Below are 26,548 nucleotides of genomic sequence, written 5' to 3' on the forward strand. Positions count from 1 at the left end.
AGGCCACTGAGCTACAAGCCTCGTGTGTAAATCATTTTATTTTAATCATACAAGAACTAAACAAAAATAAGATTTTAAAATTATATTGGTAAATAACCGATAACGACTTCAGGGATGTTTAGGAGTGTAGTAAACTGATAATGATTGTTTTTTAAAATATTTTTTGTTTTGAAATACATCAAAATAATATATTTTTTATTTTTTTAAAAAATTATTTTTGATATCAGCATATCAAAATGATCTAAAAACACTAAAAAATTATTAATTTAAAATAAATAAAAAAATCAATTTTTTAAAAATATTTTTAAAATATAAAAACAAATATACCCCTGTGTTAAATAGGGATTTCCATTTCAAAGTCAACATACGGGTCTTGAAATGTCAAGGAGCACATTTTGTACCATTGGATCTCTGGTCAATCCACTAAAAACTTCAACTGGGCTGTAAGCTCTGTGAACCTTCTTCATGGTGTGGGGTCAGGGAAGCAGGCATGATATATATATATATATATATATATGCCAATTGATCAGGTGTGTTCTTAACTTCAAGATTGGTGGGTTTGAGGTGAATGGATGCACAAATGATCGGAGAATTCTCGCCTGTGATGTTGCCTACGAATCTGAAAGATGCGCCGAAGGCATATCAAGTTTTACAGCAAACAAAATAATTAAGTGAAGAAGGGAACTGATTGGCAACAATGATAACCATAAACTATTAAATCTTGGTTGGAGTAAGGCCAAGATCGACAGAGGATAGACTAATTTAAGAAAGGAGAGAGAGCAGGAAGTGCACCGTTCGTCTCGTGTTCATGGATTCATTTTGTCTCCATGTTCCTAATTATATGACAGCAAATAGTTATTATGGATTTCCTTTTATTATGAATTTACTACGCCCTCTTAACCATTAGACAAAGATATTATTTGCGGGAGTAGCGTGTTGCAAGCAAGGTTGTCTATTTTGTTTTTTTAGGTATTTTTTTTAATTAAAATAATTTTTTTTAGTTTTGGATATTAGGTATTTATATATATATTTTTTAGTATTTATATATATATAAATTCAACAAACATAATTCAAATTTAAAATAAATTAATTATAAATTATGCAATACAAATACAATGTCAAACAAATATAATTTTAAAATTTAAAATATTCCTAAATAGTTAAGATTAAATAGAACTTTAACTTAAAGTAATTCAACTTTAAAAAATACCAATTTGATTTAATAACTTGTTAAGCCCGGAACAGAACATGTGAAATGAAACCGAAACATTCCGACCAAAATTTATCCAGAAAATCCGAAACGGACCGAGATTTAAAATGAGATGAAAATTGTTTCATTTTGTTTTGTTATTTAAATTGGTATGAAATGTTTCAGTCGTTCCAAACAAAACAGAATGGAATTAACAACCTTTGACTTACAAGAAATAAAAAGATGTTTTAAGAAATGTTTATGCTTAATGACCTAAGATTTGAGCTATATATTAATGTCAATAAAATCTTAGGTCATATATATATATATATATATATATATATATATATATAACTTTTATGATAATTAAAAAACAGTTTGGCTTTAAAAATAAAATTTAAGATGATATTATTTTAAAAAAAAATTAAAACGATGACGTATCGGATGAATGCATGTCAATTTGACTTCACTCATCAAACTCGTAATCTAAATTATGGAACATATTAACATCAAACTAACATATTTATAGAAAAAAAATACCCATTATTATCTAAATTTCGTTTGTCGAATGAAACATATTAACACTAAACTTTATTATTTTTGTTGTCCGAATGGTGACAAACAACCATTTTTTTTCTCTTATATTGTCTTATGATGACTTTCTCATCTCTCTCTAAGCCAACTATTTTTGTTGCCGGAGTTGTAATGAATAACCTTTTTTTTTCTTACTATATATTTTGATGATTTTCTCTTTTCTCTCCGATCTAGGAGAGGTGAAAATGTAGCATAGATGTGACGTATACACATGGTAAAGAGATTAGAATAAAATAAAGCAAAAGAGCAAGGGAAAAAATGGAACACATTGAAAAAAAAATTGAAATTCATTTTTTCAGAATTTATTTTTTTAAAAAAACTACTTTATAGTAAATAAATAAAATTTTAAAAAACAATAAAAAAAAATAATTTTTTCCGCATGAAATGAAAAAAAAGACAAGATGTAAAAGCAGAAAATAAAACGTGCGGGCAAAAGCATCAAAGAGAACACAGGTTTTAAAATCAGGGGGAGGGGAGAACCATGAACTTAATCTGTGGAAATAAAATTAAAAAGAGGGAAAATAAAAAAGAAACCAGGACCACACAGCACCTGCAGCAGATAAAGCTTGCAATTTAGAATAAAAAGGAAAAAATGCACCCCAAGCAAAATAAAAAGGAAACGCATTAAAAAAAATATCATGCATGCATGTATTTTAACCCAATATTTAAGGCATTTTATTAATTATTGATGGAAAATATTATAATTATTGCACCCTCAAATTGTATATAATTAAGTACCTTTTACCCTTGCACCTTAAATATTTATTATCTCACTCTATAATTTATTTAATTATTCTGTAATTGTACTGCGTTTGATTAATTAAATATGTTTGTGTGGCTAGAAAAGTAAATTACTCGCTTAAAAAAAAAAACTATTTGCTGCAAGTGTTTGACTTTTTGTCCACAATCAATTTTCCCGTTTGCAGACAAAAAAGAATAATCATATATATATATATATATATATATATATATATATATATATATATATATATATATATATATATATATATATTCATGTTTTTTGTCTGTACTTGTAGTGTTGATTTTTATATTGAAATTATTATAAAATATTAAAAAAGTGATTTTAGCTTCAAAAATATCTTTAAAATCTATATAAAAAAAATTTGTGTCAAAACACGTCTACGAACTATTAATTTTTGTTTTTTATAATGATTAAATGATTGGGTATTTAGTAATTAATCTGAAAAGGAAGACACCTTCTCCTCAATAGCAAACAATTAAACAGTTAAAACGAGGGAGGCTCATCTAGCCCCGACCTTAAAAGTACAATAAAAAAAAAATTCCTTTTTTTTATTATTCCTTTTCGAATGCCTTTTATCATGTTTGCCTTGTTTTACCTTAAAAGTATTAAATTTTGTTTTTTTTTTTAACTGACCAAAACATCTAGTTTCAATGGGCTGGGCTGGAACACACATGTCATTTATTTGCTACAACGAAGCCCACGTCCTCATGGATTGGCGAGCAGGCTGCAAGATTAATTTGTTTGGTGGTTTTGGGTTTTGGATTTTGAATGAGTTGTTTGGATTAATTTTTTTTTAAAATTAAAATAATATTGTTTTAGTAAAAAAATAAAAATTATGGGTTTCAATCGGGTCACAACGGGTTTCAACCGGGTTTTTGATCAGGTCAACATGTTTCAACCGGGTCACAACGGGTCTCAACCTGGTTTTTGATCGGGTTAACCAGGTCAACTTGCCGGGTTAACCGGGTCACATCAGGTTTTTCCTTCTCCTATTTTTTCTTCAACCCGGCTCAGCTCCAACCCGGGGTCTGCCGGGTCCCGGGTTGACCCGCCTGGCTGAGCCGGATTTCAAAACTATTGTATAAACTCAACTAATATGATGTGTTTGAAAACGCAGTGTAAATTATATTTTTTTTAATTTTATATTTAAAATAAAATGTTTTTATATTTTCATATATTTTTGATATTCTGGTTTTAAAAATAATTTTTAAAAAATAAAATAATTTTATTTTAATATATTTTTAAATAAAAAATACTTTAAACTACAAATACTATCACAATCTCAATCACATCATATCAACAATCTTGAAAAGCAAAAAATCACGCGTTGGTTGTTTCCAGTGTTCTTCAAGAAGAAGCTCATGCTGCCCTCTTCCTAGTAGTAAAATCTGAATTCTCGAGAGAAGAAATTAAGAAGCAAATATTGAACCAATCAGAACTTGACATCTCAGCCAATGGCCAATAGGCAGTTTGGACGCTCGAATACCTGCTGCACCCAATTAACCACACGAGTCTCTCAAATTCCCATCAAACAAAAAAAAAAATCATTGATTTATTCTTAAGGCTAACCTAATAAAAGAATAAATATATTCAATTATTGTGTAAGTCACCTTAAATAATTAATTATTAATAGCTTAATGTTTTGTTAATAGATAATACAAACAAAATGAGAAAATAAATTTACTTGAATTAAAGAAAAAATGTGAAAAAAACAATGAAAATAGAAACATATATATATATATATATATATATATATATATATATATATATATAGGTTACACGAGCTTGCTTGGAGCCAGCCCAAGCCCCCCTAGGCCACTGTAATGGCCCGGGTAGATTGGAAATGAAGATTCAATGACGCGTAGTTTATTGTTTTCTTCTTTTGTGATTCTCGCTGAATTCCAACTTACTATTGGCGAACTCAATCAAGACTCCATTTTTTTGTTCGTTTTCCATTAAAACAAATATCTAAAAACAACTGTTGACCTAAATTCAGATATTTTTAAATTATTATGATCTTAAAAAAAATCCCCGGCTTTAGACTAGTATTTATTTTCATGACTGTTTATTTTTTTCTATCATATAATTAAATAAAAATTATTATAAATTAAGTTTTATGATTTATTTTTTATAAAATTATTTTTATCTTAGAAAAACATATCAATATTGGGTTGATACTCATTTGTTTTAGCATTTTTTATCATATTATTAAATAAAATAATTTTAAAAAATATATAATTATTGAGAATTAAACTTTAAGATTTATTCGGATATTATGATTTTAGAAAAATATCATGGTATTGAATTGATACTCGGTTTTATAAGTATTTAATTTTTTATTAATTAAATAAAAAAATAAAATTATTAAATTTAATTAAATTCATTATTCAAATCATGAAATTAAAAACAAGAGTAGGAACATCATATGTAAAATCTTAATCGTGAATTATTAGATTAATGCCATCTTGATATTATTTTTTTTACAATAAGATACTCTCAATGAGCTTTCATGCATTAAGCAAACATTATTCTTGTAACCATACTAGAGAATAGGAGATTTTCAGAAATTTATTAGTCAGATTAGAATTATTTCCTTGCAAAATTAAAACTAGCTTAATTTTCCGTGCTATTTCTATTTCAGTTAATGAATAGTATTTTTCTAATTTTAAAATCTTTTATCCCAACAAAAAAAATATAAAAAATATTGGTGGTATATGTACATAATTCTTTTCATTTAATTTACACATGTAGTTTATTATGTGATACATGAAGACCAAATTATTTTTATAATAAAGTAGAAAACAACGCGATTGTAACATAAAAAAGTATTTTTCAAGAAATCATCGAGACACGGACAAAAATAATAATTTCTCTTATGATTTTTTCCCAAAAGTTTCTTTTTAGTTAAAACTCACGTTAAAATCGCCTTCTTTGTTTAAGCAGTTCTTTATATATATAAAACATACATTCTTTATTCATAACATGATTTTTTTTTATTAAAAACTTACCAGAGTATCAAGTTTCAATAAAAAAGCAAAAAATATATATTTTGATAAATTTTATGCTGTTGCATGCAAAAAAAAACAGATTAATAATAAATTTGAGAAAATTATATAAAAATTTCGTAATAAAAAAATTAGATATTTTATTTTCATTGAATATTCATAAGAAATGTTTGAAAAAATAATTTATATTATGTTCATATATAATCATTAATAAAATAATTGATAATATTACCATAAAAAACCTCTAATCTTTTTTGAAAAACAATATATCATCATATAATTTTTAAAATATTATTCTAATTATTTTATTTGAAAATTATTTCATTTTAGAATATATATATATATATATATATATATATATATATAAATTGGGGAAATACTAGTTGGTTCCAAGTAAAATGTGGTTGGGCTCACAAGATTAATGTGTTTGTTTTTGTGGTTGCTTTTACTTTTGAGACAGACCATAATTTATTACAGTTTGATTAAACTTGAAACATAATTTAGAACCCAAGAGACTCATAATTTATTGCGTTTTGATCACAGGTTATGAAAAAGCATTGTTATCGTGCTTTTTACTAAGTTTATAACTTAGATTTTCTTCATCAACAACATTTAATTCTAAAAAGACTCTTTGAATTTTATACTTTTTAAAACACTCTCATCCTCTCCACCTTTATCATCTTTTGTTCATCCCTATTATGCTTTTTTTTTGTTCTTGTCATTCTTTCATCTTTTTTCTCAAATCTAACATAGCTTTCATCAAATAATTTTCACAAATTTACCATTTGGTACCTTTTTCTAAAAACAATCCTTATTAGAAAATTTGTTTGTTAGATAATTCTTCCTACCCAAGATTTGTCAAGAGAAAAAAAAATATTTGTTTGTTTTCATACTTCCTAAAATACCTCCCAATCATCTCCACCTTCACATCCATTTAGGTATCCCATCTGTCTTTTCTTTTTCCTCTTTTCTCTTCCTATCATCTTCTTATCCTTAAAATTGTTGTCTTAGCATCCCTCAAACTAATTTCCTAAATCTTTCTTCCACCACATGCTTTTTATGAAACCTTTGAATTCTGATATGGATAAATAAGTCCTTTTAGTTGTTCTTATGACAATGTATTTTTAAATACAATGCAAATTGATATATAAATTGGTTGTTCTATTTTAGTAATTTAACATGCAACAACAACTTTAATCATAGTTTTAAACAAACACTTATTACTTGATTTTTTTAGAAGCATTTTTAGCCACATTTTAATTAAACACCTATTTAAATCAAACATACCACAATAAAAAGTGTTTTTTGAAAACTAATTTTTTTTCAAACCATAACCATAAAAGCTACCACAAAAACAAACGCATTATAGGATTGTATGACTAGCCTTGAAAGAAAGGCATTGTTTTGGAAAGTAAGGCCCCTAGGCTTGAACATCTATTTTTTTTTTCAACAAAGAGAACGACACTATGTCTCTGGATATATAATGTGTTATCAACTAAGACAAATATTGGCAACATTTGGTGATAAAAAAAAATTAGGTCTAAGTTTTTGGATTTATAAAACCCAACTCTCAACATGTTTTCCTCTAAAACACATACATAAAATCATAAAAAACCTTATTAACTTTAATTTTAACCCCATGACACGTTCTAAACATTCTAAGAACTCAAAATCAAATCAAGTCAAAACAATTTTTTTGGATTTTGATCTATTATTTTTTACATAGATTAAAGGATCAAACCACCTTCAACAAACTATCCTCTTTATGATGAACACATTGACATCAAAATCAACATTATTTTGTTGTCAGAATGTCTCTCTTCTATTAATTTTCGATAACTTTCTTTCTCCTATCTTAATTTTTAAAAATTAGAACATAAAAAATGGAGTTTTATGATAGAAATACAAACATAAAAATAAAAATAACCAAATAATGTAAGCGTCAAACACCAAAATATATGCCTCTTTAATAATAAAAATTGCATAATAAATTGCACTCCTTTTATGTCTGCATAAACAGTGTCAATACAATGAATGTCCCACCTTTTTTGAAGTTTTTTAATTATAACATAATTTATAATATAATATATTATAAATTTAAACCAATACTTGAGTAAAAACTTGAAATATTATCATAAAAGCTAAATGGTTTGGGGGAAATCACTATAGATCGAGAGATATTTTATTTTGAATTTTAATAATAATTTCACTTTTAATTTCTCATATTTTCGCAAGATGTTCTTTGGCTTTATTTTCTTCTCATTCATTGCTTCTTCTCTGCCACTTTAGTACCTTAGGTCTGGCTTGGTTGTCACAACCACGCCAAACCCACAACACCATGAGTCCGACAATCATTCGAGGTCCAAATGCCTTGAGTTTGACAAACAAGCAAGGCTCAAACGCCTTGGGTTTGCCAAACCCGCACGCTTGGGTCTGACAAATATGTCAGACCTAAGTGCATGGGTCAAAAAATTTAAAATTTTTCAAAAGTACGATTGAATTGCAAAAACAAATATTGCCTTATTCAAGCAGGATTTTTTATTCATATCAGTAGAAATTAACTGCAAACTCCTTTTCGTTTGTGTAACTTATTTTATAAATTTGTTATATTCAAAGAGTAAGAATGAAAAAAAATGTTGAGTTCTAAATGATTTATTTCAAGTTTTCAAAAATAAACTTTCATTTTTTGTGTGCCTTGTGGATGAAAATATATATAATGAAACTAAACACATATAGTCCAATATTGTTAAAAGAAATATAAAATAATGTTGTCGTCGGTTGAAAAATCACAAAGGACCACCCATTAAATAAATGTTTTTTTGCATCGAGTTTGATTAAAAAAATATATAAAAATAAAGATTCATAAAAAAGTGAAATAAAGAAGAGAAAAAAAAAGAGAGAAGATATAATTTCTATGGAAGGAATAACAAATTTATAAACATAAAAAATGAACTATTTTAATGAGAAGATATGATTTGAATTTTTAGATGTAAAATATAAAATTATATTTTTGTGATGATTTGTTGTTTATAAATAATTTCTGATTTTAAATTTCTGTTTATGATACTTCAAAGATAATTTAAATGTTTTTTCTTATAAAAAATAAAAAAATTATAAGTTTCAACATTTTAATTATCACCTACTCAGACTTGGGGTCGACATTGCCGCTAGACCCAAGTCGCTTGGCCTCCAGACCCAAATCGCATGGGTTTGGCATGACTGCCAGATCTATGGCAACCCAAGTTGCTTGAGTTTGATATGACTAGGCAACCCAAGTTGCTTGAGTTTGATATGACTACTAAACTCAAGACGCTTAAAATATTCTTTATATTTTTAATATATATTTTTATATTTTTTTTAAAATTAATATTAACCCGTTGCAAAGCGCGAACCAATATACAAGTTTTAAATAATAAGACATCAATTCTAAAACAACAAAAATAAAAAATCCTGGGTTAGCAACCAAACTCATCCTATCCGCTTCTTATCACACACTGTTAAGTGAACACATACCATTGCACTCGAGTTATAAAGCTTGCCCTGACTTGATGAGTTAATTTAATAAACTCTTGGTTTGGGGCTGGTTATGGTCGAGTCAATAAAAACATGTTTTTTTTTAAGATAACATTGTTTCAAGGTTTTTATGAAAACAATGCTTGGGTTAATATAGATTAACCAGCTGACCTCCAACTAGAGCTTTGAGCGGGTTGTCCTAGACCGGTTGTCATAACTATGCATTGGACACCTCTCTTAAAATCCTCAACGTCCAAACTCAACATCATCACCATTAAAATCAAGGAAGCATCGTAACTTACACTATACAGCTCCATACTATAGCTGCCCCATGCAGTGGTGCTTTCGTAATTCCGTTCCTTAATTTACACCCCGTCTCTCTCCCTCTCTCTCGCAGATCAACACACACAAGACTCGCTTATACAAAACCTCTCTCTCTCTCTCTCTCTCTCTCTCTCTGAATTTAGAACCTTTCACCTGGATCTCTAGCTCTCGCGATCTGCAAAAATGGTTAGTTCGTGATCTATCGTTGTTTTTTCCATTCAATCTTTTTCTATTCTCGTCCAATTTGTATTGTCGTTTTGTAGCCTTCACTTTCGAGTTCGAGTACGCGTTAGATCTGGTTGAAATCTGCTTTGATTTGTTACTCTTATCTAATTACGCTTCTAATTGTATAAACTCATAGCGTCTAATCACACAATTGAATACTTTTCTCCGTTGATTTAATCAAATGTGGGACATTGGAATCAGTTCCGCTCTGTTTGGTAGCTCGGAATCGCAGGTTCTCGATGCTCGCATTGATTTCTTAGTGACCAAATGGAGTGTTCAGGTCTTCAATTTTGCTGAGATCTGGTCTTAGTTACGGGTGGAATTTGAATTTATGGATTTTTAGAGTAATGCAAGTTTTGGAGGTGTGTTTGGTTGCTCGGAAAGTGAAGGAATATCTGGAATGTAGAATTAGTTTTCGTTTTGACTTGGTTGTTTTGAAATTCTGATTTTTTTCTTATTTCATTGTTCACAAAATGGATCAACGTGGATTTGTTTTTTTCTGGATTAATTTGAGATCTAGTATATAATTTTGGGACTGATGTGTTTGTTTTGTTCTGTATCAACAGCCTCTCAGACTCGAAATCAAGGTATTCTTATATATTTGCAGCTTTAATTTCCCAAGTTTTTCTTTTTAAATGATTGTGTGAGTGATATTCTTGTTTTTGTATCTGGATCAGAGGAAACTTGCTCAAAGATCGGAGAGAGTAAAGTCAGTCGATCTACATCCAACAGAACCATGGTAAATTATATTCTTCTTTTTTTGCATTTTATTTACTTAATTTGTTAGTCATTTGATGCAAAGAGAAGTAATTTGTAGATATGTTAGTCTTAACTTGATGTATTTTTATATTTGTGATTTGGGTTTCTGCAGGATTCTAGTGAGTTTGTATTCAGGGACTGTGTGTATTTGGAACTACCAGTCACAGGTAGGGGAATGTAATTGTACTAGCTTTGCTTCATGATTGTGGTTTATTCACTTTTGCAATGACAAAGAAACTGTTCAAAGTAGGGTGATTCTTGTTGATGGTCATGATAGCTTTTTAAAAAATATGTTTATGTTTGAACAGTGAAGCATCATGATCAGTAACTTTAGTTAACTTTGAGTGGTTATGGGCTTCCAAAATCAATGTTTTTAATGTGAATGCTCATAATTCTCTATCATCTTCTGTAATTATTTTAGAGGAAAAAATATAAAAATATTTTCCCATGTGAGTTGCTGGCTGTTATGAGTTGGGCCTTGAAAGGTGACCTGTTTATGAAAAACTGAACAAGTTACATGTAATTGGGATCAAAACTTGTCATGCTTTCTGTCAACCTGTGAAACTGGTTACCATTTGAATTTGTTTTTATCAGATGGGAACAGTGATGAAGTAGTAGACTATTAGGGGTAGGAAAAGCTGCAATGTTATGAGTTGTTTGGCCCCTTAGCAAATTGGATTATGGACCATGAATGGAGGAAGCATAGAACACGTCCACCATATCAATAGGAAGTGTTACAATTTATTTTTCCATTTCTGTAGACAAAAGTAAGTTTGAAAAATAAACTTGCTGCTGACTATCTTGTGAGATACTTGTCATCAAATGTATTTTTATTTTGCTACACACAAATCAGTGGCAAAGTTTCCTTTTGTTGTTTTTGATCTGTAAATTTTCTTAAAATTGATTATTTACTTGGAGGTTTTTATTTTTTCCCTTCTAACATAAATATCCTTGATCTCCTCCAGACCATGGCGAAGTCTTTTGAGGTCACTGAGTTGCCAGGTATATGATAATATTTGCTTCCACTGTAAAAAGTTATTTTTACAGCATGTTTTTCTTTGAAGAAAGTTATCTCTATTCTCTGAAGTATGTTTTTGTCTTTTTTGTAACTATCAAGTCTTCTGAAGTTTACATTATGTGTCTGCAGTTAGGTCAGCCAAGTTCATAGCACGAAAGCAGTGGGTTGTTGCTGGAGCTGATGACATGCATATTCGTGTGTACAACTACAACACAATGGATAAGATTAAAGTTTTTGAGGCTCATACAGATTACATTAGATGTGTGGCCGTCCATCCTACCCTTCCCTATGTGTTGTCATCATCTGATGACATGCTTATAAAACTTTGGGACTGGGAGAAGGGATGGGCTTGTACTCAGATATTTGAGGGACATTCCCATTATGTGATGCAAGTTACTTTTAATCCTAAAGACACCAACACTTTTGCAAGTGCATCCCTTGATCGCACCATAAAGGTACAAGGGATGTTCCCTGCTGCTAATTTTTGTATATGCTTTACATGCTTCACTTGGCTCACTTTAATTGGGTATTTTTTGTTTTAGATTTGGAATCTTGGCTCTCCCGACCCAAATTTTACTCTGGATGCCCACCAGAAAGGAGTAAATTGTGTTGATTACTTTACAGGTGGAGATAAACCTTATTTAATCACTGGCTCTGATGATCACACTGCGAAGGTCTGTCCTTTATGTGTTTATTTAGCTGTTTGGTTAACATATTTATCTTGATTTAGAATCTTAATGGGTCATTTTTTCAAGCAGGTATGGGATTATCAAACGAAAAGCTGTGTCCAGACCTTAGAAGGCCACACACACAATGTCTCTGCTGTATGTTTTCATCCTGAACTTCCAATAATAATTACAGGTTCTGAAGATGGGACTGTTCGTATATGGCATTCAACAACTTACAGGTAATCCATTTTGCTGTATAAACTTAATGTTGGTATGTCTCTGGTAACTTTTATGTGCACTTGTATACTGTTCTACATTGAAATTGGAATGCATACATTCTGATTCAAGTAGCAAACCTCAATGAGAAGGATTTTCAGCATTTTTGCAAGAAAGATTTGGTGAAACAATTTTTATTTATTTATTATTATATCTCTTCGGTGAACCACTTGTATATTATTTTCCCTTTTAATTTTTATATATCTCCCAATCCGAGACTATGGGTTTGTTTGTTCAGGCAATATGGGCTTCCTAGAATTTCATACACCTGAAAACTATGTTCCTTCTGCTTTTGTTTAGTCAACTAGCCTTAGGATTTTAATTTTACCAGTACGGGAAATGTCATGAATACATGCATATTTGCAGCCATAATTTGATATTAAATGGAAAGATTTGTCTCCATCGGTGAATGCAGCCCAGTAGAGGCTGGAATAGGTTGATGTTTTGAGGAGTTAAATTGATTAGGGTTAGAAGATGCAAAATCTTGAAAAGCTTAAGCTAAATAGTTGCTTTCTGTTTTTCTTTATTGTTCTTTGGTGTAAACATGTTGTGTGTATATACATAACACACACACATATTATATGATTTCTGTTTGCCTTTATGTTACAGACTTTAAGACATGTTTCATTGCTTACAGGCTTGAGAACACCTTGAATTATGGCTTGGAACGAGTGTGGGCTGTTGGATACATGAAAGGTTCACGCCGGTATGTGTCTCATCTTTAGAAAATGAGTTTTTGTTGATGATGAGTAAAAGCAGAATGGCTATCAATTTCTTTGTGCAGTGTTGTGATTGGGTATGATGAAGGAACCATTATGGTCAAGATCGGCCGAGAAGAACCTGTGGCTAGCATGGACAATAGTGGAAAGATTATATGGGCAAAGCACAATGAAATTCAAACTGTGAACATTAAGAGTGTGGGGGCAGATTTTGAGGTTTGGATTCAATTAGACCACCTCATAATTGCTACTTGAGATAAAATCTTGAACCAAAAGGTTCTTTTGCTCGGCATTACATCAGGCTTTGTTCTCTATGATTTAGGTGACTGATGGTGAAAGATTGCCTTTGGCTGTTAAGGAGTTGGGAACATGTGATCTTTACCCCCAAGTGAGTTGGCAACTCTTGTCACATTTCATGATTTCTTTTTCTTGGTTGAAACTGTGTAAATTTCCTCATGCATCCCGGTGAGGTTAACATAACTTATTTTAGACCGACATCTTTTTCTAAGATTTACAATTACTTGCTGGTTAAGAAAATTCTACTGATGTAGCAGCCCAGAGCAGATTGCTGTTTTTACCCTGTAGGAAGTAAAGTCTGTAAAATGTCTCTTAAACTTGATTTAGATGCATCAGAGACAAATTACTGTTCTGTATTTTCTCGTCCCTTGCATCCATTTCTCTTTTCCAACTTTATTTGTGGGAGCAGTCCTTGTAACATGTATGTGCATAGTTGCATTATGGACTATTTATCAAGGTGGAAAAGCAGCTTGTAACGTACATAGATATAGCATTAAATGTGTTGGGAGAAGGCCAAGGAAAACATCTGCTTTGTTCTTGTAATCTATCTTGGAATGTCCATGTGTGGTGCATGGGTGACTTATTTTTTCTGCTGCACTTATTTTACAGAGCTTAAAACACAATCCCAATGGGAGGTTTGTTGTTGTTTGTGGAGATGGTGAGTACATCATATATACAGCTTTAGCATGGAGAAACAGATCATTTGGTTCTGCACTTGAATTTGTTTGGTCTTCGGATGGTGAATATGCTGTTAGAGAAAGTACATCAAAGATTAAGATTTTCAGCAAAAATTTCCAGGTCTGTCCTCTTTCTTAGCTTATCTTATGCTTGCTATTTGGTTAATTGTATTGTTCTGGAGAAGTGGGCATTTTCTCAAGTTGGTTGGGGCAGAGAAAACAAATGTAACATGCCTTGCTAATTTTAGGAAAATTGTTTTAACATTTATCTCAGAGTCACTAGTAATGTGTATGCTTTCATCTTGTGACACGTGTGATCATGCTTTGGCTTATAATTCCTGGATGATAACAGAATTGTTTAGGTTTCTCAACATTCGTTGTTCTAGCTGTTGTGTTAACATCTTAACTATTGTATGTGAAATATGGGGTTAAATGATGGTGATTTCTTTCAGGAAAAGAAGAGTGTCCGGCCAACCTTTTCAGCTGAGCGTATTTATGGAGGAACCCTGTTGGCCATGTGCTCAAATGATTTTATTTGTTTCTATGACTGGGCTGAATGCAGGTTGATTAGGAGAATTGATGTTACTGTGAAAGTAAGTATCATGGGTTTTGTTGCTGTCTTGACAATTTTTCCAGACAACACATTTCTATTCCAAGTTCCTTGTGTAGTAAATGTTAATACTGATCTTGAATATATCAGAATCTCTATTGGGCTGATAGTGGAGATTTAGTGGCCATTGCTAGTGATGCATCATTCTACATCCTCAAATACAATGTGAGTCTGCCTATTGATCTCTTGATTTGTTTATGTATTCACTTGCTGTCTTCATTATGCCTGCATTAATGAATTTTAAATGATGTTTGTTTAATTTTGCAGCGTGACATAGTTTCATCTTATTTAGATAGTGGAAAACCTGTGGATGAACAAGGTGTTGAGGATGCATTTGAGCTTCTCCATGAAACCAATGAACGTGTCAGAACTGGCTTATGGGTTGGGGATTGTTTCATATACAATAACTCCTCCTGGAGGCTCAATTACTGTGTTGGAGGCGAGGTACCTTGCATCCTTGTGCTTGCTGACTTGATACATTCAAATACGACTCCTTTCCTTGGATTTTAAGTAGCTGTATTCATAGCTAACAAAATTGTTTTAGGTGACCACCATGTATCATTTGGACCACCCCATGTACTTGCTTGGGTACCTTGCTAGTCAAAGTCGGGTGTATTTGATAGACAAAGAATTCAAGTAGGTAGTTTTTCTTTAGCTGTTTTTGGAATTTATATTATTTTGCTTTTAACCTCTCTTTCGTGTTTTCTTCTTTTGTCCTCGAGCAGTGTCACGGGGTACACTTTACTTCTTAGCTTAATTGAGTACAAGACTCTGGTGATGCGGGGAGATCTGGAGAGGGCCAGTGAACTCTTACCTTCAATTCCTAAAGAACATCATAATAGGTACTCGCATTTGCTAGTTCTTAGATATTGGCAAATGGATATTTATATTTGTTCTCCAGAAAATGAGTGATTTGACAGTTGGCTACTTTGAAATATTGTTATTTTTGGGTGTTCAACATCATTATTGCCTCATGCTTGTCACATTTTAACAAAATAGAATTAGTTGCTTTGATATTGCTAGGAGATTCTTTTTAATTTCTTAATATTTATGATAATCTATGTTATATTTTGTTTTTATTGGCTATTTTGACTTCAAGATTCCCTACCTTTTGCTGTAGAAATATTTATTTCACGTGCGACAGATTTCTTGAAACTTTTGCTACATTAGCACTGTTTTTTTGTTTTTTATTTTTAATAAAACCATTTCTTTGTCATCATGATCTGTGGTCCTTTTTTATTCTTGGTATAAAGCATCCAGATGTTGTGTTTGTGTTTTGAATGTTCTTGCAATTTCAAATTTGAGAGATTGTTATGTGGTTACAGGGCTGGCTCTTCATTTTCGCCTTCCCTTTCCCTTTGTAAACTTTTCATAGAACTTCATAATTCCCACCATGTGCTTTGCTTCTTGTTGGTTAAACTATGAAGTATGGGTATTGAAGCTCTTGTTTTCTGATGGAATATCAACTTTGATTGCTAGTGTGGCACATTTCTTGGAATCACGAGGTATGATAGAGGATGCTCTGGAAGTAGCCACTGACCCTGATTATAGATTTGAGCTAGCTATACAGCTTGGTAGATTAGAGGTTGCAAAGGTGAGGCTAGTTGATGTTATTTTTGGTTAGTCTATACAAGCAATCATGGAAGCTTTTTTCTTAAGTTGCCATCTCCTTTGGATAAAACGACAACCTTGTGTCTGTTCTGAATAGGCATACCTTTCTTTTACAGGAAATTGCCATTGAAGTGCAGAGTGAGTCAAAATGGAAACAGTTGGGAGAGTTAGCTATGTCCAATGGAAAGGTATAATTATGGTCTGATATACTTATGGCCTTCACTGGAGTAAACTAAAATTCTACGTGATGATCCTATGTGTCCTGGACATCATATATGCTGAGGTGGAAAACAGAATGCAGAATTATTATCTCACTTAACTGAGAAATGTTCTGGGGTCTTGGAGATAGCTGCTTAAAATAATAATATTGTTTGTATACATTTTTTTGCTTGAGGCCGGGGCAGTTAGAAGAAATAGGTTGATTTAACAATCCTATAGACTAAATGAGCAAACTTCTGTTGGATTTTAGATCAAGTTCATACCTATATGAACTTTGAGTTTTCACATTGTTGCTTATGGTTCCTGTCACATTTCAGGAAACTTTTCTGGTTACTAGTCTACTCTTATATCTCTTATTTTGAGTTGCTACTGCAGTTGGAAATGGCTGAGGAATGCATGAAGCACGCAACAGACTTGAGTGGTTTGCTGCTGCTGTATTCTTCCTTAGGAGATGCTGAAGGGATATCAAAGCTTGGATCCCTGGCAATAGAACAGGGGAAGATTAATGTTGCATTCCTTTGTTTATTCATGTTGGGCAAAGTTGAAGACTGCCTCCAGCTGTTGGTGGAACGGTAATTTTCTCAACTACTTAAGATGAGAACAGTGGTTCTTTTGATTTTAGACATTGAAGCACTATTCTTGCAGCAATCGGATACCTGAGGCTGCTTTGATGGCACGATCTTATCTTCCCAGCAAGGTTTCAGAGATTGTGGCGCTTTGGAGGAAAGACCTGAACAAGGTATCCTGTCATTCTTGTGTTTTTGTTTCACTTAGAATCTCTTGGGTCTCTGGCCTTTCTGCTATGATCCTCCTATTCTCGTTTTCTACATGTATCCAATTATGTGAATTCAATATCTTACATCCTGTTGAGGGGTGCTTTGATTGATTTACATCATCAATAAGCTTCAAGCAAATTAGATTCAGTTTAAAAGAAAGTAAACTGTTACTTCAAGTGACATTATACTGTAATTCTAGGGCTGGAATAAATTGTGATAAAGCTAAATTTATTTTATTTCTTTTCCCTTAGCAATGCTTTCTCCCCATCACTAGGCTCTGTAATACAAAGAACTCCAATTACCAGTTAAAAAACTAATATATATTAATCTATTATTATTGATATATATTCCTTGTTATCCTATTTAAAATTTGTAAAGGAATGATTTTTTTTCTTAAATTAAAGTAATAGGTCTGTAGATATTGTTTTGTCCACACATAGCATGAGTCTTATGGTCCTAGTTTGTGTTGTTTTATAGGTTAATCCAAAAGCTGCTGAATCTCTGGCTGATCCTGAAGAATATCCAAATATGTTCGATGATTGGCAAGTTGCTTTATCTGTTGAATCTAGAGCTGCAGAAACAAGGTACTTTTGAAGAGCACTTGTGTACACTCTCCACAAATTCACATATGGCTGGCACTGTCCTTGAATGGAATGTAATTTTACACTGGTTTCAATGGATAGCTGATAAGTTTAGAAGAAAAAGAATCTCTCTTTCAAAATTAATTTCTCTGGATCTAGCTTACAATATGGAGATCCAGTATGTCTAGTTTTCAGTTAACCATTATCCCAAGGCTTACAGCATAACACAGAATTTTAATATGAATTTTTGAATTTTCTGATAAATAGCTTATTAATGGCTCTGATATTGCTTCTGTAGGGGCGTGTATCCTCCTGCAGAGGACTACCAAACACATGCTGATAAACCTCACATCACCCTTGTGGAGGCTTTCAGAAACATGCAAATAGAAGAGGAGGAACCTCTTGAAAATGGAGACTTTGATCATGAGGTATTTTGTCAATAGGGTTTTAAATCTCTTTTACATTTCAGCTGCCTTTCTTTGTTCCATTTATTTAAAGTTCATTTAGTAGGGTGATGTGTGTTATGAGATGTGCATTTGTATTTCCTCTCTTGAGAAATCTTCCTCCTAAATGATCGATGGCATGCATGTAGCCTACTTTAGTCTCACATAAGATTGCTTGTGTTATGAGATTACTTGTTCAATGCTCAAGTAGTCTATAAATTTCCTGATTTTCCTTATTATTTGGAGAGCTGCACTAAATGAATGCATTGGTGACTATTCTGCTTTTCAGTTTGTGACCTTTTGTTTTTACATGTATTTATTCTATTTCTCACAGGCTGAAGAAGAGAATGGAGATGAACAGAATGGCGAAGAAGGGAGCCAAGAGGAAGCAGTTGTGGTGGATGCAGAGTCCACGGATGGTGCTGTACTCGTTAATGGAAACGAGCCTGAGGAAGAGTGGGGTACGAATAATGAAGGAACCCCGTCAGCCTAAAAGCAAATTGGTTGGGGCAGTGTGAAAATCCAAATTTTGTCTCTGGTGATTAATTGATTCTGGAATGTCATCTCTAACTCCCAATTTCACATGTTATTTTTCTCTACCACTACCACAACTATGGGGAAAAAATTCATTTTTCTTTAATGTGCTCTGCCAGCACAATTTTTTATCGGCTCATCAATTGCTGACTCAAAGTTTAGGTCTAGTCAGGATTAGGTTGTGCTAGTTGTCTAACTGATGACATCATCTCAGTCTTACAAGGTCTGGCTGTTTCTCTTTATATACATTTGTTTTTAATAACAAGCATGCATCTATCATATAGTTGAGGTTCAAACCAATTCTTCTGACCTCTTACATTGATTTACAACTTAATGGATCTCTAGCAGTGTTAGGCCACTTAATACCATTATTGTTAGAATTGAAGTGTTGGATTTTTGCAGCTATCCACTTCTGGTTGTCTCCATGTGCTGTTATATTTATATGTTAAAATACGTTCTTGCATTTTGGCATCTTTCTTCTGGAAAATTTTGAATTGTTTTGTCTATGTTTTGAACGGGAGGTTTTTTAATTTTCCCCTTAAAATGGCGCCATTTGCAATTTGAGTGGGTGAGTGGTATATGACATCTTGGTCCTTACTCTATCCTTTTTGTTTGCAGTGCTTACACCACACCACTAGGTCCTGCTTCCAAGACAATCGATCCAGCTGTATTAGTCCCCGATAAGGTGAGAAAAGCATGCTTAGATATAATGGATAGGTTTTGAATATATAGAGATGAACAAGTTTGAACAGAGTACTGGTGAACGCAACCACCGTGTGGTTTGGTGCAAAGTATTGAAGAAACTCCACTAGAAGTGGGATCTAGCAGAAAGTTCTCACCACAAATACATAAATGGAATTTTGTGTACCATTAGGTTGTGACCTTTAACGAATTATGTTTTGGATAGGGCACTTCAACATCATTCAAGTTGATTATTTTTTTTGTATGATTTTCCATATGCAAATGAATTTGGGCGAATGCATGGCTAGGATTGATGATGATTTTTTTACAGAGAATTTCAAACGTGGATGGTGTTTTTTTTTTTTTTTTTGAGTATGGTTAACGTTGGTTACATAGTTAATTTACCAGCAGTACACGGATAAATAGCAATTGCTTTCGGTTAAATGTAAAATGGCTGTTTTTCTCAATGTAGTAAAAACCTACTTCAAATGGTGTTTCCGCCCCGTTTATTGTTTATATTTCTTGGGTGAACTCAGGTTGCCTGCGGGATGCTAGAAAGAGGTTACTATAGGGATCTGCTCTCTTTCCAGAGGTGGTGTGGCTCTGTAGCGCTTTGAATTTTTGTCATGGAGCATGTCGTTTAAAGGATCCTAGTTCCTATTACAGTTGATGTTTTAGCATATTCCGAGTCCATATTCCTAAAGTTTATTGCCTGTTTCGAAACTAGAAATTTGAATTTCGAGAGTGGCCCATCTAACTCTCTCTTTTGCCTATTAAATTTAGTTATTTGAAATCCCATGGCATTCCTTTTCTATGCGTTCTCTTACATGTGTAATTCGCCATGTGCGCATCAGTAAATACGACTTGCTTCTCCCGTAACTGGTCCTGTGCATGCGCCTTGGAGTGTCATTGGCACTCTATTAGTGATGCCGGGAATTTCTATGTAATGATTCTGGGATACGGAGATGCGTAGACAGATCCTGCTTTTGATCAATGGCTGCGAGGCGGCGTTCCCTGAAATCTTAATACCCAGGTGGAATGTGCTCCAACGCTTCCTCCCCAAGCTTTGTCGAGAGAGAAAGCTACCTCAGCCTGCAACAGTCCATAATTTGATGGGCCAGAGAATAGCTAGGATTTGTGGGTTGGAGTCGACAAAGACGAGTAGAACTACTGTTGTCTGAAACTCGTCTATAGCTAGCTGGTTATGGGAACGACGAGGTTGTAGACCAATGCTGTGTGCGTAATCGACCCTTGAAGCAATTAGCAATATGGTAAATGTGTTTCTTGATCCGATGAAAATTTAGTGTACTAAAAAAAGAACGAAGATGAAAAAAATAATGCTATTTTAGGACTGTCAATTGTTGCTTCGAGAGACAAATACAAGACTTAATGCTTCATGTTTACCTTTATTTAATTAATTTAATATATATTCACTCTATTTTGTATGTAATAAAAACACACTTTTTATATGAAAAAGACTCCTTTTTTTATATATATAAAAAAAGAGAGATACCAATCATTTAAAATTTATCAGATCTATATTTTACTATTTACAAAATTTATGAAAATTTAATTTGATGTTCTTTTATATACATAAATCATTTTATCTTTAGATTATGGAAGGCAATGAAAGGATTGCTTGGGTTTAAAATGGGAATTAATGTTGTTTAAATGTCAATAAAGGTAAAATTATTCTTAAGAGTATTTATTTTTGTGTTTCATAAACTCTTTACTTTTTATTATTTTAAATTAAATTTTTTTAATGTTTTTAAATTGTTTTGATGTGTTAATATAAAAAATACTTTTAAAAACAATTATTATAATAATTCCACTCAAGCTCCAAGTGATAATGTTTATATATGCATGGATGTGTTTGAGTATCTTATCTTTCTTTTTATTTAAATATAAAAAGGTATTTTCTGAGATTAGTTTGTGTGTGAATCAAGACTTTAAGTGCATGCTCCCGCCTCACATTTATTTTTATTTTACTTGGTGAGTATCCTATTTTATTATTTGAAATTCATATAAAAACTTCATGATTGTTTCTCCATACTCTCTCTCTCTCTCTCTAGAAATGCAACCTTGTCGGTTCGGTTATTATGTTTTAATCATTTATTAGCCATTAGTTAAATCCCTTTTATTTTCTCAAATTTAAACCTTCATGAAAGAAAAAAATAATTATTTGGTACATTTGCATGTTCAAATTCTATATAAAAGTGGAGCAATAGGCATGATTTCCCTCTCACCCCTCCAATTCCATACATGTTTTGATCATGAAATTTCCTTTTCTTTTATATATATATATATATATATATATATATATATTAAAGTTGTATTTTAAAAACAAATCACGATATCTCTTGTTAGTTTTTTAAAGAAAGATTGGCCTCTCCTTATATACCATACCATAAGAAAACAAGACTATGCTATTGCTATGTTATGGGTTAAAAGAGAAGAGACCTCGTTCATCCCATGATGCCAAATTGATTAATTCAAGAAGCTTTATATTGTGTTTCCAAGGCGGCAAGGCTGTGTTTTTATAAAAAATTGATTTTTTTAAAAATAATTTTTTAATATTTTTAAATCATTTTGATATATTGTTGTTAAGAATAAATTTTTAAAAATAAAAAATATTATTTTAATAAACTTTAAAATAAAAAATACTTTGAAAAATAAATATTATTACAATATTAAACAATAACTTTCTTATTTAGTATTGTTATACAATATATTTTTTATTTTTTTAAATGAAACATTAGTTCATTAAAATTATATAAAAAATATTATTGTAATAAATTTTAAAATAAAAAATACTTTAAAAACTGCTATCATAATATCAAATAATAACCTTTTCATTTGGTATTGTTATACAAGATATTTTTTTATTTTTTTTTAAATGAAATATTAGAGCTTTAAAATTAAATTATAAAATATTATTTTAAAAAGCATAATTATATTTTTTTAATAAAAATAATTTTTAAAAAATACTTGGCAATTGTCATAAGCTCATATTTGACATCAAATAAAAAAAATAATGACTCATATGATTTTGGGAACATTCTGAAATGAAACTATAAAGGCCCGATTATACACGTGTAAATCATTTAGCTCCACAAATTCCATAAAAGCAACCATGAGAAAAAGAAAATAATATATATATATATATATATATATATATATATATATATATATATATATATATATATATATATATATATATATATATATTAAGGGCACTTGTAATTTGTAATCAAGCCTTTCTTTTATTTCTCACACTCTTCTATAATCCATTCCATAGCATACTTCTCCCCAAATAATATCAAAAACATCACAAACCCTTTTCATCTTTGGATCTCCTCTGCTAGGGTTTTGCTCCTGCTCCTGCTCTCGTAAGTCTCATATTCCTCCTCCACCTTTGCTTTCACATACTGAATCTACTTGCTTTTTTACTTTCCTCTGTCTCTGTTTCCCAGTGCGAGTGTTTTGGTTTTTATTTTCAAAATTTCTTGTCTTATTAATTTGTTGCATGTATCCTCTACTCTACTCTTGTTAGAATTCTAAAAGATTTGGACTTTTATTGTTGATGACCCAGTTGACAAAACCGCCGATTTAGCTTGGATTGCTTGCTTTTATTAGCTATCACCTTTGGTTTCATTAGTGGGATTATTGAACTAACGTGAAGTGAATGGAGAAATTTTAGTTTAGGTTTTTTTGAACTCCAAATGGAATCCGATATTTTACTGGAAATGCTTTGTTTTAGCTCTTTTTTTTTTTTTGCAATTAACTAGTAGGGAGGAGAGTATTTTTTAATCCCATGGCTTGTTTTTATTTCAAATTATTTCTCGTCTAGGCTTGTAAGCAGGACTCTTGCTTTTGCCCTCATTGGCTTGCTACCAACTTCTTTTTATCTGTTAATGCCAGCTTTAACAAACTGACTCTAAGCTGATCATTTTGAATGATTTAACCTCCCTTTCTTTTGTTGTTGAGACTGTCAGAGTTGAAATTCATTTTCCCTTTCTTTTTACTGCACATCCTCGTATTTCTTTTGGTTCTCCATGTTTGCCTGTGATAATCATAATGAACTTGTCTAGAAATGTATGTTTGATATAAGCTTGAGATGGGATTGTTTTGGACACGAGGAAAAATTTAACGACAATTCCATCCAGTTAATTTTACTGCTGCTCTCAATTATGCATTTAGGTGATTCCTGATTTCATTTTTCACTTGCTGATCGTGGACATGTTAGTTGGATGTGAGATAGCTAGCTAGGCTTAGAGCCTTTTGCTGAATGTGACTTTGGTATAAGTGATCAATGTATTGAGAGCCTGACATTTTATGTACTTGGTTCTTTGTTTCCGGGATAAAAATATCATTGAGACTCTGTTAATGCATAAATGAGAGAAAAAGCGTGTCCTGTTGTGCCATTGGTTGTTTCTGATGTGCATGGTTTAAATTTTTAACCCTCGGTTACCTTCCTTTAAGGATAGACTGTAGTGGTATCTACAATTTTTTTAATGGGTTGAAGTAATGAAATCTTAGAAAAAAATCAGTGCATAAGAATTTGCAAGTTTATTGTTCGATTGTGTATTTTTGATTATTAGCCTGCTCTGCAAGTTAGAAACTCTTTGTGCTCGTATGGTTTGGTATTTATTTGATAGTCCTATGATGAGAAAGATAAAATCAGTTGATATGCAGGTTTCATCTTTACTCTGTCTTGTGGGGACAACAGTTCACAAGGTTAAGGTTTTTGGCTTTGTTTAACAATGGGGGATGCAGAAAATGCCCTTCCTTCTTCTAAGAAGAGGGCTGCTAGCAGTGAGATCTCCAGAGACAACCCTGGTCTTGATGATGATGGCTCTGTCGAGCAAGAAGCTGGAACTTTCAAGAAAGCCAGTGATGAGGTACTGGCAAGAAGAAAAATTGTGAAAGTTCGTCGCAGTCAAACCACTTCAACTCCGTCATCCAATCCATTTGCTGGCATTCGCCTGGTTCCTCCGACTGAGCCAATTGCAGCCCCTGCTGTAGCCACGATTGAAGTAGTTAGTGCTAAGGAGCCAATTGCAGCCCCTGCTGTAGCCACGATTGAAGTAGTTAGTGCTAAGCAGCAAGTGTCAGAAGCAGGCCAAAGTGATACTTGTGAGGAGGTTGAAAAGGGTAAAGGCGAGAAGAGTGAGCTGTCAGAGAGTGAGATTGATAAGCCAGTGGCTGAAGTTGCCACATGTAAGACTGATGAGCCAGTGGCTGAGACTGCTGTGGACAAGGTGAGCGTGGAAGATAAGGGAAAAGCCTTAGATAAGCCAGTGACTGAAATTTCTGAAGATGAGGAGAAGAGTAAGGAGGCAGAGGGCAAGACTGATGAGCCAGTGGCTGAGACTGCTGTGGACAAGGTGAGCGTGGAAGATAAGGGAAAAGCCGTAGACAAGCCAGTGACTGAAATTTCTGAAGATGAGGAGAAGAGTAAGGAGTCAGAGGGCAAGACTTATGAGCCAGTGGCTGAGAATGCTATTGAAAAGGAGAGTTCAGAAGACAAGGGAATTAATAGTGCAGTCAATGAGGCAACTGAATTGAAGGTAGATAATGAGAAACCAGCTGAAGACGAGACTGAGAAAGAAAATGCAGGAGGTGATGACACAGAAAATCAAGATAAGAAGGATAATGGTAATGAAATTGTTTATTCTAGCGCCGAAGGTGCCCCTTTGAACTCATTCCAACAGCTTTCAAGTAGCCAAAATGCTTTCACAGGGCTTGCTGGAACTGGGTTTTCCACCAGTACATTCACCTTTGGTTCAGTTCCTAAGGATGGTTCTGTACTGGGTAGTGGTTCTGGTTCTCTGTTTGGGCAGAAAAATGAACAACCTTCATTTGGATTTGGTCTCTCTAACAATGGAAGTTCTTCACTGTCTTCTGTTGTCTCAAAGACCGAGGGGAGTGGTTTTCCATCTATGCAGGAGGTTCCAGTTGAGACAGGGGAAGAGAATGAAAGAGTGGTTTTCTCTGCTGATTCAGTGTTGTTTGAATTTCTCGATGGTGGCTGGAAGGAGCGTGGGAAGGGAGAACTCAAGGTCAATGTATCGGCTGCTGGGGCTGAAAGAGCCAGACTTCTAATGAGAGCTAGGGGTCATTTTAGGTTGATATTGAATGCAAGTCTTTATCCTGACATGAAGCTTGCAAATATGGACAAGCGAGGTATCACTTTTGCATGCATGAATAGTATCGGTGAAGGTAAGGACAGCCTTTCCACTTTCGCACTGAAGTTCAAAGATGGTTCCATCGTGGAAGAGTTTTGTGCAGCTGTCACTGCACATAAAGATAAAGCACCTGCAGCTATGAAGACTCCAGAGAATTCACCAAAGGCTTCTTCTGACGAGTGAAAGGCGCCTCACATTACATAGAAACGTTGTACTGGGAAGCCATCAACTGCTCTTCATGGAAGAAAAGTATTTCTTTCGGGTTATCCTGAAACCTTTTGTAGTAGTTTGAAAAGGCGCATTCCCGTTTTTGTTGTATAACTTCGGTCTAGTCTTCAGGAGAATGTTCTTTGTTTTCAGTTATTACCAGCGTCAACTGCATAAATTTACAGCAGAAAAGACATTGAATGTTCGACAATTTTACAGCCTCTCCCTTCTATCAGGGATACACATATCGTATTGCTCGGGTGCATGTTAAATATTTACTGGAAATCCGGCATGCATTTACCCTCTAGATGATCTCAAAAGGCCATGTTGATTGTATCTTCATCTTAGCTCGCCTTGATGTTGTTTCTGGTACTTGTGGAGTGGACGTTGGCACTTCACACGGCACAGTTCTTCAGTTAAGTCTAAAGCGCTTGCTTTGCATTGATTGGTTTTTGGCAGGGCTATATTCTGCGGCCATTAGTACAAGCCTGTATCAACAATTCAAAGTAGAATGCCAAGTAACATGTTGGTTTATTTTTAAAAGACATGGTTGGTGGGCTGACAATGTCAGAACACTGTTGATTTAAAAGATTCGACCTTGTGTTTTCTAGCGGCTTTGCGCTCAAATGATTGGAAGATATGTGACCAAAGGAATCTTCGGTCCACTCCTT

The 26,548-nt window shown here is 32.8% G+C and overlaps 2 protein-coding genes across 7 annotated transcripts; both read left to right on the top strand.

Moving 5' to 3' along the window:
* Positions 1-9,440: 9,440 nt before the first annotated feature.
* LOC133701681 (coatomer subunit beta'-2) lies at positions 9,441-20,275 on the top strand. Of its 4 annotated transcripts, none has more exons than XR_009843604.1 (26): positions 9,441-9,574; positions 10,180-10,200; positions 10,291-10,352; positions 10,485-10,539; positions 11,338-11,374; positions 11,520-11,845; positions 11,933-12,064; positions 12,149-12,297; positions 12,972-13,040; positions 13,119-13,269; positions 13,376-13,441; positions 13,960-14,148; positions 14,480-14,620; positions 14,728-14,802; positions 14,905-15,081; positions 15,182-15,273; positions 15,363-15,479; positions 16,117-16,231; positions 16,365-16,436; positions 16,843-17,039; positions 17,113-17,206; positions 17,721-17,827; positions 18,123-18,252; positions 18,602-18,805; positions 19,420-19,486; positions 20,019-20,275. XR_009843604.1 is itself a non-coding variant. In XM_062125701.1 (26 exons), the coding sequence occupies exons 1-25, from the start codon at positions 9,572-9,574 to the stop codon at positions 19,437-19,439; spliced, it is 2,724 nt and encodes a 907-aa protein (XP_061981685.1). In that variant the 5' UTR covers positions 9,441-9,571; the 3' UTR covers positions 19,440-19,486; positions 20,019-20,275. The 4 variants fall into 4 exon arrangements, 3 of the variants coding, with proteins under 3 accessions (XP_061981685.1, XP_061981684.1, XP_061981686.1); XM_062125701.1 differs by having other exon boundaries at positions 18,602-18,728; XM_062125700.1 differs by lacking the exon at positions 20,019-20,275 and having other exon boundaries at positions 19,420-19,824.
* A 2,446-nt stretch (positions 20,276-22,721) lies between these two features.
* LOC133701813 (nuclear pore complex protein NUP50A-like) lies at positions 22,722-26,122 on the top strand. 3 transcript variants are annotated; one of them, XM_062125921.1, is made up of 3 exons: positions 22,722-22,871; positions 24,178-24,482; positions 24,534-26,122. In XM_062125921.1, exons 2-3 carry the CDS (start codon positions 24,246-24,248, stop codon positions 25,851-25,853), a joined length of 1,557 nt encoding a protein of 518 aa, XP_061981905.1. In that variant the 5' UTR covers positions 22,722-22,871; positions 24,178-24,245; the 3' UTR covers positions 25,854-26,122. The 3 variants fall into 3 exon arrangements, with proteins under 3 accessions (XP_061981905.1, XP_061981904.1, XP_061981903.1); XM_062125920.1 differs by having other exon boundaries at positions 24,167-26,122; XM_062125919.1 differs by having other exon boundaries at positions 24,178-26,122.
* Positions 26,123-26,548: the final 426 nt, after the last annotated feature.

Source organism: Populus nigra, chromosome 8, assembly GCF_951802175.1.
Source record: "Populus nigra chromosome 8, ddPopNigr1.1, whole genome shotgun sequence".
Classification (NCBI taxonomy): domain Eukaryota; kingdom Viridiplantae; phylum Streptophyta; class Magnoliopsida; order Malpighiales; family Salicaceae; genus Populus; species Populus nigra.